General features: G+C 42.7%; 1 protein-coding gene across 6 annotated transcripts in view; it reads left to right on the plus strand.

Annotated features, from left to right (window-relative positions):
- zdhhc2 (zinc finger DHHC-type palmitoyltransferase 2) overlaps nt 1-13182 on the plus strand; it is a 34052-nt gene that overhangs the window by 18084 nt on the left and 2786 nt on the right. For 3 of the 6 annotated variants that reach the window (XM_046323169.1, XM_046323170.1, XM_046323174.1), the window contains 10 exons: nt 3166-3260; nt 4615-4735; nt 6549-6618; nt 6724-6756; nt 7076-7196; nt 7433-7471; nt 9076-9208; nt 11382-11508; nt 12218-12310; nt 12812-12930. In XM_046323169.1, the coding sequence (XP_046179125.1) occupies nt 3166-3260; nt 4615-4735; nt 6549-6618; nt 6724-6756; nt 7076-7196; nt 7433-7471; nt 9076-9208; nt 11382-11508; nt 12218-12310; nt 12812-12930 (951 nt within the window). The remainder of the gene's footprint in view (nt 1-3165; nt 3261-4614; nt 4736-6548; nt 6619-6723; nt 6757-7075; nt 7197-7432; nt 7472-9075; nt 9209-11381; nt 11509-12217; nt 12311-12811; nt 12931-13182) is intronic. The other 3 variants (XM_046323171.1, XM_046323175.1, XM_046323172.1) reach the window with 2 other exon arrangements.

The raw sequence follows: 13182 nt of genomic DNA on the forward strand, positions 1-13182 counted from the left end.
TTCGGGTAGGCGCAGGCCGTAGTTGACAGAGACACCTGCTCACACGCAGCATCTGATGAAGGCAAAAAACACGACAGGACAGGGCGATACACAATCACAGCAAAAACACGACAGGACAGGGCGAAACGCAATCACAGCATGGTGAATACTAAACAAGGAACCGACGGGACAGCAACGGAACACAAAGGAATAAATAGGGACTCTAATCAGGGGAACGGATCGGGAACAGGTGTGGGAAGACTAAATGATGATTAGGGGAATAGGAACAGCTGGGAGCAGGAACGGAACGATAGAGAGAAGAGAGAGCGAGAGAGTGAGAGAGGGAGGGGGAGAGAGAGGGATAGAAAGAGGGAAAGAACCAAATAAGACCAGCAGAGGGAAACGAATAGAATGGGGAGCACAGGGACAAGACATGATAATAAATGACAAACATGACACAGAGTCAATGTGGAGGCTATATACAGGGGGTACTAAGTTAATGTGCAGGTTAGTCGATGGTAATTGAGGTATGTACATGTAGGCTGGGGTAAAGTGACTATGCATAGATAATTAACACCTAGTAGCAGCAGTGTAAAAAAATAAATAAAGGGGGGGGGGGATCAATGCAAATAGTCTTGGGGGTAGAAGCTGTTAAGGAGCCTTTTGGACCTAGACTTGGTGCTCCGGTCACGCTTGCTGTGCGGTAGCAGAGAGAACAGTCTATGACCAGGGTGGCTGAAGCTTGGCCCCAGTGATGTACAGGGTTTGATGCTAACCAGTTTCCATACCAGGTGGTGATGCAACCATAACGTTTTGACGATCTGAAGACCCATGCCAAATCTTTTCAGTCTCCTGAGGAGAAATAGGCATTGTCGTGCCCTCTTCACGACTGTTTTGGTGTGTTTGGACCATGATAGTTTGTTGGTGATGTGGACACAAAAGAACTCTGCTCCACTACAGCCATGTCGATGTGAATGGGGGCGATTGTGTTTGTGTTGAATTGTGTTTGGGAAATAAAAATAGATATGGTTTTAAAAAGGTAGTGGAAATATTTAATTCAGTACAGAAATGTGTAGGCAGCTTAACTTACACTGTCTCGCGGGTCAACTTACCCCATACCCAGAGTAAGTTGTCCCATGAGACCACTTTTAATGGACAACCTATGTTTTCAAAACTGTAATGTTGACATGAATTCTGATTTTTTCAAGGGATACGCAACATCCTGAAATATATGTAGATATCTTTGTTAGAAATACTATATTTCCCTTGACAGAGTGATGCTGAATGTAAAATTGTCTCAACTTACCCCATTCTCCCCTATGATGAACACATACCTGACAGTAGTAGTGTGATATGATGAAGACTGATACCATGCCAGATGAATAACTCAGAGTTTGAGGCTTATCTATGGGCAGTCATGAGCCAACGATATCCATTAGTAAGACTTCCATGATATTAGTACCATTGTGGGGAGAGGAAGTAGGTCTCTTAAAGGGTTTGTCAAAGAACTCATAAATGTCTGTTTCCTCTGTCAGGCTTGAATCAGTTATCTACACAGTCAGAGTAAGGAGAGGCAAGACACCCAGGATGTTGCATGATGGTTCTGGGAGTACGCAGTTAGAAACAGTTGAATATTTTTTATTTATTTAACCTTTATTTAACCAGGTAGGCTAGTTCAGAATAAGTTCTCATTTGCAACTGCGACCTGGCCAAGATAAAGCAAAGCAGTGTGACACAGAGTGGTCCTTCTGTAGCTCAGTTGGTAGAGCATGGCGCTTGTAACGCCAGGGTAGTGGGTTCGATCCCCGGGACCACCCATACGTAGAATGTATGCACACATGACTGTAAGTCGCTTTGGATAAAAGCGTCTGCTAAATGGCATATATTATTATATTATTATTATAGTTACATATGGAGTAAACAAACAAGCCAATTACACAAACAAGTCAATTGCACAGTAGAGAAAGGAAAGTCTAAATACAGTGTGTGCAAAAGGCATGAGGAGGTAGGCAATAAATAGGCCATAGGAGCGAATAATTACAATTTAACAGATTAACACTGGAGTGATAAATGAGCAGATGATGATGTAGAGATACTGGTGTGCAAAATAACAGAAAAGTAAATCAAATAAAAACAGTATGGGCATGAGGTAGGTAGATTGGGTGGGCTATTTACAGATGGACTATGTATAGCTGCAGTGATCGGTTAGCTGCTCAGATAGTTGATGTTTAAAGTTGGCGAGAGAAATAAAAGTCTCCAACTTCAGCGATTTTTGAAATTCGTTCCAGTCACGGGCAGCAGAGAACTGAAAGGAAAGGTGGCCAAATTAGGTGTTGGCTTTGGGGATGATCAGTGAGATATACATGCTGAAACGTGTGCTACGGGTGAATGTTGTTATTGTGACCAGTGAACTGAGATAAGGCGGAGCTTTACCTAGCATAGACTTATAGATGACCTGGAACCAGTGGGTCTGGCGACGAATATGTAGCGAGGGCCAGCCGACTAGAGCATACAGGTCGCAGTGGTGGGTGGTATAAGTTGATTTGGTAACAAAACGGATGGCACTGTGATAGACTGCATCCAGTTTGCTGAGTAGAGTGTTGGAAGCTATTTTGTAGATGACATCGCCGAAGTCGAGGATCGGTAGGATAGTCAGTTTTACTAGGGTAAGTTTGGCGGCATGAGTGAAGGAGGCTTTGTTGCGAAATAGAAAGCCGATTCTAGATTTGATTTTGGATTGGAAATATTTAATATGTCTGGAAGGAGAGTTTACAGTCTAGCCAGACACCTAGGTATTTATAGTTGTCCACATATTATCTATGCATAGTCCACATAATATGATTTTCTGCAAGTCCCTTATCTACACAGGCTGGGACCCAATAGAGACATTCACTGTAGCTAGTCTAATCATCGCTACAAGTTTCATCATAGCAGAATAAAAAATCATAGCTCTGCCAGAGCCTTATCTAAGGGCAGTTAGTCAGGAGGTCGCAAAGTCAGGCTGTCCCAAAGCCTTGACACGTTCTCCTTTGGTGGTTCTTTAGACAAATGTGCTCTGTTCAATGTCAAATGCCTGTCCAACGATTGACTTTAAGTTCATGGTAAACAGGGAATCTTTCAGAGATCTAGCCTCTAGCAGACAGATTACTTGGCTGCACAGTGAGCTGTATGTCTTTCTATTTCCAGTTGTTTATCTGCTGGCCTATCATGTTGTCTTCATCTTGTTTACCTGGGCCTACTGGCAGACCATCTTCACCAAGCCCATGAACCCCCTGAAAGAGGTGAGTGTGTGTGTGTGTGTGTGTGTGTGTGTGTGTGTGTGTGTGTGTGTGTGTGTGTGTGTGTGTGTGTGTGTGTGTGTGTGTGTGTGTGTGTGTGTGTGTGTGTGTGTGTGTGTGTGTGTGTGTGTGTGTGTGTGTGTGTGTGTGTGTGTGTGTGTGTGTGTGTGTGTATTTGATCAAATAGGCTAGTCTGGATGAGGTACAGGTAGAGGTACAGAACTAGGCTAGTCTGATTGATGCGGTACAGACCTAGGCTAGTCTGGATGATGAGGTACAGAACTAGGCTAGTCTGGATGATGAGGTACAGAACTCGGCTAGTCTGGATGATGAGGTACAGGGAGAGGTACAGAACTAGGCTAGTCTGGATGATGAAGTACAGAACTAGGCTAGTCTGGATGATGAGGTACAGGGAGAGGTACAGAACTAGGCTAGTCTGGATGATGAGGTACAGGGAGAGGTACAGAACTAGGCTCCAGTCTCTACTGCTATTTAAAATTATATTGAGAGTGATATTTACAGTGATATTCCATTCTTCTCCGACTGCCTGAAGGAGCACTCTATTATCTCTGCTCCTGACCACTCAGATTCAGCGCTGGTTGTTGTTGAATCCATGCGTTTTAGACGACACTCAAAAATTCTCCTTCCAGTACTGATTGCTCTGCTTCATTCAAGGGGCGATAGCTTAACATTCAGGTCACTCAATAACAATGTTTTCCTTCATACTGTAAGATGTATTTGTTAGATGATTCAGTGGGTGGTGATATCTGTGGCACCGGGCACATGGTGTTTGTTATTGTTGAAGTTATTAGTCCTCAGCCTTCAATCATAAAACGCCTGAGTGCCTCAATGTAATAATGTAGCAGCGCTGCTGTGGCTCTGCAAACAATCTAGCTGCTCAGAAGGAAAGGGCAAAGATAGAAGTGCACATGACTTAGCTGGATCAGCCTTGTGACACACAACAGTACTGTACTGCAGTCCTCCAGCACTCAGAGCTACACAGCATTTACAGTAGATCACAGCATTATAATAAGACCTCTAATGGGAAGTGCATCTCATTAGTAATGGATGTAGGCCTGCAATATTCTAGAGGTTTAGGATCGTAATTTGAGCCAGTTTGCTGCAGTAGGAAAAAAATCCTGCAGCAACAGAAAATGTGAATTAATAAGTTGATTATAATGAATGGACATTTTTGTAGGGGAAAATCAAGTGTGGAAGTTACAAATTTCAGAAGACCTTTTCAACCTCATATGTAACAGGGCTTTTTAAACCCCCTGCAACAGGGTGATCAAATTAAGATCCTACATCTGTTGAGGCACAGGATGTTTCTTATTCTGTTCCTCCATCCTCTCTGTAGTTCCACCTGTCCTACTCAGACAAGGAGCTGTTGGAGCGTGAGGACCGTGGAGAGTCTCAGCAGGAGATTCTTAGAAGGATAGCCAAGGATTTACCCATCTACACCCGCACCATGTCTGGAGGTACTCTACAGAACACAAGCTAAAACAAAAAGTCTGCCCTGTGGGCTGACTTTTACCAACCCAATAAACCAAAAGTGGTTGCACCATATACTCTAATAACACAAAAACTGTCCAGTTGTTTTGATGATTATACATTGACTCAAGAGTGATAGTAAAATTAATTTATCTCTGGTGCGGGACCTGCACCAACGTTTTTATAGGCCCAATTACATATATAATCCCTATTAATTCAATAGGATCTCTCTGGACCTAGTCAAAGATTTGTAATTTAACTTTTAAAATGTATAACCTTTTATTGTGGCATAAACACAACCAGTCATGATGTCTTTATCTGATTGTCGAACAATTACTTCAAAGGGCTCCTTTACTAGACTACCCGCACATGTTCATCCACTCACAACATATTTCCAGCCTCATAACAGTGGTGAATGGAAAGAGACATCTGTTACACTAAACACCACAAAGTTGTCATTAGGCCAGAATTTATGCATCCATTGCTGTCTGCGTGGGCCTCGCTGTCGGCTGCTCATCTCTGCCTAGGCAAAATTTGTTCTCGTCTAACCACATCGCATTTTGGAGTGTAGGCTATACCACCCATTTTCAAATCTATTTGCTTATTTGTCATGCCTCTGTCATGAGGTAATGATAAAAAGGGATGTAATAGCCTACAGTTTTCTTGTAATTTTGCTTTAGTTATTGTGATAGGCCCATGTTTTACCGGTACGACATACCTCCACTATTTATCTTTCCAGTACGCTGTACGGGACCGCCTTATTTTCTCCCCTTGTTTGTAAATAACATTCGCCTGATGTTGCAAGAATGTCCCCAGAATATACAGTGCCTTCGGAAAGTATTCAGACCCTTTGACCTTTACCACATTTTGTTAGGTCACAGCTTTATTCTAAAATTGATTAAATCGTTTTTTCCCTTTGCCTCTGTCTGAGGTCCTGAGCGCTCTGGAGCAGGTTTTCATTAAGGATCTCTCTGTGCATTGCTCTGTTCAACTTTGCCTCGATCCTGACTAGTCTTCCAGTCCCTGCCACTGAAACACATCCCCACAGCATGATGCTGCCACCACCATGCTTCCCTGTAGGGATGTTTGGTGCCAGGTTTCCTCTAGACGTGTCGCTTGGCATTCAGGCCGAAGAGTTCAATCTTGGTTTCATCAGACCAGAGAGTCTTGTTTCTCATGGTCTGAGAGTCTTTAGGTGTCTTTTGGCTGTCATGTGCCTTTTACTGAGGAGTGGCTTCCGTCTGGCCTCTCTACCATAAAGGTCTGATTGGTGGAGTGCTGCAGATATCGTTTTCCTTCTGGAAGGTTCTCCTGTCTCCACAGAGGAACTCTGGAGCTCTGTCAGAGTAACCATCGGGTTCTTGGTCACCTCCCCGACCAAGGCCCTTCTCCTCCGATTGCTCAGTTTGGTCCAGGCGGCCAGCTCTAGGAAGAGTCTTGGTGGTTCCAAACTTCTTCCATTTAAGAATGATGGAGGCCACTGTGTTTTTGGGGACATTCAATGCCTGCAGACATTTTTTGGTACCCTTCCCCAGACCTTTGCCTCCACACAATCCTGTCTCGAGGCTCTACGGACAATTGATTCATTCTCATGGCTTGGTTTTTGCTCTGACATGCACTGTCAACTGTGGGACCTTATATAGACAGGTGTGTGCCTTTCCAAATCATGTCTGTCATTGTAAATAAGAATTTGTTCTTAACTGACTTGCCTAGTTAAATAAAGGTTCAATAAAAGTGGGGTAGATAGTCTGATGATTAATTTGTTATTGGTATGCTGACGCTGTCTCTCTTATTCCTCAGCTATTCGTTTCTGTGATCGCTGCCAGCTGGTCAAGCCTGATCGATGTCACCATTGTTCAGTCTGTGATAAGTATGACTCTGCTCATGGCCCTATGCACTGTTCATAAGAACCCTGCTGAAACTGTGTTGGGGAAAATTGTAGCTGTTACTGAGTTTCCTTACTGTTGTTTTACAGATGCATCCTAAAGATGGATCACCATTGCCCCTGGTCTGTATTGCTACTGTACCATTTCATACTTAATCAAAGTGATATTTGATTAATTATTCAAAGGAAATGGAACAATATTTTCCATTAGGTCACTGTATGATTTGTAAGAGTTTTTAAATCTCGATTGGGACATTGATCACTTTCTTTCGTTGTCGTCAAAGGCTTAACTGATGTCTACGATGTAGATGATATTTCAGCCTTGTCCGTTTCTGTTTGGGGGCCATTTTTAACATCTGTATGTTGCTGTCAAACGGTAGGGTTTTCCCATATGTTGTGATATTGACTTGGAACATTGCCTTCTTGTTTTGGAATGTGACAGGGTGAATAACTGTGTGGGCTTCTCCAACTATAAGTTTTTCATGCTGTTCCTGGCATACTCCTTATTATATTGCATTTTCATCACTGCTACAGATCTACAGTACTTCATTCAATTCTGGACCGTGAGTAAAATATTTTCATGGTTAACTTTTGAATAATTGACATTCTGTACAATCTAAACCAGTGGAATGATTGAATGTCTAATATCTGTTATATCTATAAATCTCTATATCCATGCTCATTAGATAAAACTATTATTTTTAATGACTAAATAATACAGTATGAAAGATGATGCTTGGTGTATAACTGAAAATAACTGTTTCATGTTCTGATCTTGGTATTCTGATTTCTCTGCAAGGCTGAAGGTAGAACACACGACCGTCTGTTAGAATACCTGGTATGAGCCAATCAGCGGCATTGGATTTGAGGACGATGATCACTGATTGGTTAAGCTCCTCCTAGACTAGTTTCGTAGTGAACTATGCTAACACCCAACTAGCTGGCAGACTTTACTTACAGGTTATGCCTAATGCACACATACAGGTACTGTGTCGTGTCTTTGGCTATGCCGGATTAAGTGATATGACATGCTATTCTATAAAATAATTTATCCGTAATTAATATTACCTGATTGAGCTAATCATGTAAATGTAATTAACTAGAGTCAGGCACCACAAAATATGATTTATAGAGCTGTTATCTTCCGAATAAACTCTTAAAGACCTAGTAATATTTTACATCAATAGCAGTCAATATTAATCGTCATCTTAATTCAGTCTCATCTGAAAGTTGTAAATTCTTGGTTATCTGCACGAACCCTGGCTCACAAGTTGAATCAGCATTACAAAATTGGGTTTAATTATTTATTTACTAAATACCTAACTAATCACACAGAATTATATATACACATATTTAAATCATAACTTGATTACAAATGACATCATAAAGGAAAACGTCCCTTGCAGGCAGAACAGATATGACAGCTTGTTTCACAAAAGAAAATGGGCTGGGTTTGAGTGAAAGAGCGGGAAGACTGAGGAACAAAGGGAAGAAGCTGTGCTATTGTAAATACAGTATCTGATGCATTCTAAATTACCGCCCATTTGGAAAAGGAAAATGCAATAAATATCTGAGCTGTGCTTCGGTAGGTTGGTGGTAGATGGAAGGCTGTGTTGCCCAACCGAGTCCTTTGAAGAATGTCACTGGTGGTCAATTGGATACGTTGTCGTAACGTCGTTGTGTGGTAGACGGGATACTCTGTCTGTTCCTTCCTAACCCTCGTTTGCTGTTCCTAACTCAACGGCTAGGAGGTATCACTTCTGTAGTGAATAAGAGATCAAAGTTCATACCATTCGCAACCAAAGCTCACGCTGATGTTGGCTTCGTTCTGTAGTTATTATCTGAACCATTCTGACATAGGACCGTTGTCCTCACGTCCTCGGAACAGAAGGTTATATTGTCATCAAGGGCTTATATAGGAAGGGAGAGGAGGGCGTGTTTGAAAAGTTTTATAGCCCATGTCCCTTCACAGGGACGGGCCACTGATTGAGCAGCATCTTATGAAAACCCAAACCTCACATTTTAGAAGCTAAAATCACATTTCATCCCATCACGAATAATTTCATACTCAAGCATTTAAATTGAACAACAATTCCATGTGAATCCGATAATTCTGATGTGTAGAATTCCATGGTAGAGTTTACGTAATCTTATCATTGATGAGAATGTCTCAGATGACAACCGAACTGACAACATATTCATTAAGTACCACCGCATATGTTCAATTGGTCAGATTACCAGAATATAGTTCATTTCCCCCCACCTTCTGATGTTCCCAGAATATCTATGTTAACCAATGGTTTGCAAATGTAACATCAGTAGGGTAGAGAGAGGAAAAAGGGGGAACAAGGTATTTATGACTGTCATAAACCTATCCCCCAGGCCAACGTCATGACAACTGTAAGACTAATACATTGTGTTTGTTTGGAACCACTCACTCAGAATGGTCTGCCTGACACCCAGGCTAAGTTCCACATCATGTTCCTGTTCTTCGCTGCTTCCATGTTCTCTGTCAGTCTGACCTCACTGTTCATCTACCACTGCTGGCTGGTCTGCAAGAACAGATCCACTCTGGGTAAGAGCTGGCATGGTGTATCTGTATGTTGTTGTGAGTATTTCCCTGGTGTCTCACTAAACAGAATAGAAACAGACCTAACATGGGTGCTCTGACGGAGTTTCCTAATTCTATTCTTCTCCACATCAAATAAAAACACAGATTGAGTCACTCATCTGTGGTATGATTTGATAAGGCTCTTTGTTATGGCCATTATCAGACAGACAGACAGAGAGAGCAGTCTCTTATTATGTGTGCTAGAGCTGGGACGATAAACCGGAAATTTTCGATACTGACCGAACCAATAATTTATCAAGGACATATTACTGATATTAAATAATAAGAATAACAATAAGCTTTTACTCGAGGAATGTGAAGTTTGACATGAAATTAGTCTGCTACTATGGGCTATTTCTAATGGGACAATTGATAACTACAACATTCCAAGTAGTAGTAGCAGTAGTAGCAAAAGTAGCAGTAGAAGTAGCAGTAGCAGCAGTAGTAGTAGCAGTAGTAGTGATAATATAAGCAGTATAAGTAGTAGTACTAGTAGTAGTAGTAGCGATAATAGAAGCAGTATAAGTAGTAGTAGTAGTAGTAGTAGTACTAGTAGCAGTAGCAGTCTTAGTGCAGTAGCAGTAGTAGCAGTAGTACTAGTAGCAGTAGTACCAGTAGTAGTAGTAGTAGGAGTAGTAGTAGCATTTGTACCAGTAGTAGTAGCAGTAGTAGTAGCAGTAGTAGTAGCAGTAGTAGGAACAGTATTAGTGGGAGCAGTAGTAGTAGGAGCAGTAGTAGTAGTACCAGTTGCAGTAGTAGTAGTTTTAAGGGTAATATAAAAGTAGTAGCAGTAGTAGTAGCAGTAGTAGTAGCAGTAGTAGTAGCAGTAGTACCAGTAGTAGTAGGAACAGTATTAGTAGGAGCAGTAGTAGTTGGAGCAGTAGTAGTAGTACCAGCAGTAGTAGTAGGAGCAGTAGTGGTAGGAGCTGTAGTAGTAGTAGTAGTAGTAGGAACAGTATTAGTAGGAGCAGTAGTAGTAGGAGCAGTAGTAGTAGTACCAGTAGTAGCAGTAGTAGTAGGAGCAGTAGTGGTAGGAGCTGTAGTAGTAGTAGTAGTTGTACCAGTAGCAGTAGTACCAGTAGTAGTAGGAGCAGTATTAGTAGTAGCAATAGTAGTAGGAGCAGTAGCAGTAGTACCAGTTGCAGCAGTAGTAGTAGCATTTGTACCAGTAGTAGTAGCAGTAGTAGTAGCAGTAGTACCAGTAGTAGTAGGAACAGTATTAGTAGGAGCATTAGTAGTAGGAGCAGTAGTAGTAGTACCAGTTGCAGTAGGAGTAGTAGGAGTAGTAGTAGCATTTGTACCAGTAGTAGTAGCAGTAGTAGTAGTTTTAAGGGTAATATAAAAGTGGTGCACACTCATTTTATAAACGCAATGTTCAATGTATCAATCAATCTTGATCATTTTGTAAATTTATCGTGATATGGATTTTTGTCCATATGGCCCAGCTCTGTGTGCACAGTGGTGCACTTTTTTGTCTCTACGATCTGAGTGAGTGGATTATTCATGGAGTGAACAACAGGCTCACAGTAAGAGGCTTAGTAACAGACACTGGACAGGTAGCCCTGCTGGAAAGGTAGCCCTGCTGAACAAGTAGCCCTGCTGGAAAGGTAGCCCTGCTGGAAAGGTAGCCCTGCTGGACAGGCCTTTAGAGGACACGGTCAGTCACACCTAGTAACACAGCACAGCCAGCAGACCTGAAGGCATAGATCTGTACTCAGAGAGCAGGGCTCTCAGGCTCTTTGGCTCATTGTCATTACATAAAGTAAATTACAAATGGCTGATCTTCATTTTTGCTGTACCAAGGGAAGTTCAGTGAGATGGAGTCAAGGGTGTTAGTCTGCAGTTGTGGCAGGCTTTTAAACAGCAAATCTCCCCACCCTTTGAGAATATCAAACTCTTTCAGCAATCACTTCCCCATTAAGATATTTGACAACTGATGTCTCAAAATGTATTTTATCCATGAAGGTGTTGCTATTGGTTCAGGAGTTGCGTAAGTGCCCACAAAACAATGACGTTCCTCTCTGTTTCCTTTGAACTATGAAACATCTAGATTGCATATGTTCTCTATAAACGATGCAAAACTAAATCTCTCCTCAGTTTTGGTTCAACACTAACCATATTCTACTCTGTTGTTCAGAGGCTGTCCGCGCGCCAGCTTTCCGTCATGGGGCAGATAAGAATGGCTTCAGTCTGGGCCTCAGTAAGAACTTCCGCCAGGTCTTCGGTGATGAAGCGAGATACTGGCCATTTCCTGTGTACTCCAGGTATATACTTATTCCCTTATTTTACCAGATAATTTAACTGAGAACATATGATCTATTACAGCATCAACCTGGGTAAGAATGAGCCAATTGGAAGCTGTGGCTGATTAGGTGGCCATGAGGGTATTAGGGCCAGATTGGGAATTTAGCCAGGACACCAGGGTTAACATGTCTACTTTTACGATAAGTGCCATGTGATCTTTAGTGATCAGAGTCAGGACACCCATTTTAAAATCCCATCAGAAAAATGGCACCCTATGCAGGGAAATGTCCCGAATCACTGCCCTGGGGCATTGGGATCTCCTTAGACCAGAGGGAAAGAGTACCCCCTACTGGCCCTCTACACCACTTCCAGCAGCATCTGGTCTCCCATCCAGGACCAACCCTGTTTAGCTTCAGAGGCAAGCCAGCAGTGGGATGCAGGGTGGTATGCTGCTCGCAAATAAAATATCATGCTATCGACTCTGACTGAACCCACCGTGAAAACACTGACATTCTCAGCTAAACAGAAAGGTCTGGCAAGGCTCTGGACCATACTTTGGGGCTGACAGTGACAGAGAGGAGGGGAGAAGGAAGAACTTGAACTCAATGGTGAACTATGGGGACAATGAGGGGACAATGTTTCTAAGCGTGAGAGGAGGTTAGTTAGTTGTTAGTTATTAGGAGGATGAAGAGGAAGACTTTTAAACACAGGATTGTGTTTTGTGCTTAGTCTGGGTGATGGGTGCTCCTTCCCAACCTGTCTGGTGAACCAGGATCCTGAGCAGCCCACCTCTCCTGGACACAACCCACCTCCCAACAAGATGTAAGTATTCATCTCCTGGACACAACCCCCCTCCCAACAAGATGTAAGTATTCATCTCCTGGACACAACCCCCCTCCCAACAAGGCATAAGTATTAATCTCCTGGACACAACCCCCCTCCCAACAAGGCATAAGTATTCATCTCCTGGACACAACCCCTCCTGGACCCAACAACACAACCCCCTCCCAACAAGGCATAAGTATTCATCTCCTGGACACAACCCCCCACCCAACAAGACGTGTTTTAATCTCCTGGACCCCCCCCCCAATACATAAGTATTAATCTCATGGACACAACCCCCTCCCAACAAGAAGTAAGTATTCGTCCCTTACAGGAAATTCCTGTCCTGCCTACACTCTTCATACATTTGGTCCTTTTCCATAAAGATGGTTTTTGGATACAGATGTGAGAAAGTACTTTTCTAACAGTTATTTTGCTAATAGTCCATTGAAATCCATTCATGTACTGATCCTGCCTAATGGTTTGTCCTGTGTTGTGCAGCGTTGTTGGAGAGAGCCACCAGTTCCCAGCCAAACCACTGAGGGAGTCCCAAAGTCGACTGCTGAACAGCGCCCCCTCCTGGACAGAGAATGGGGGAGCAGAGGACAAAGAGAGACGGGGTGAGGGCTCAAATATCTGAGGGGAGCCGGGCAAACCCTAAACTTATCTTCATGTCCAGATCCCGGATCAACCCTAACACTAGCTTCATGTCCAGATTCTGGTTCAACCCTAACTCTAGCTTCATGTCCAGATCCTGGTTCAACCCTAACTCTCGCTTCATGTCCAGATCCTGGTTCAACCCTAACTCTGGCTTCATGTCCACATCCTGGTTCAACCCTAACTCTCGCTTCATGTCCAGATCCTGGTTCAAC

This window comes from Oncorhynchus gorbuscha, linkage group LG23 (genome assembly GCF_021184085.1).
Source record: "Oncorhynchus gorbuscha isolate QuinsamMale2020 ecotype Even-year linkage group LG23, OgorEven_v1.0, whole genome shotgun sequence".
NCBI classification, from domain to species: Eukaryota; Metazoa; Chordata; class Actinopteri; order Salmoniformes; family Salmonidae; genus Oncorhynchus; species Oncorhynchus gorbuscha.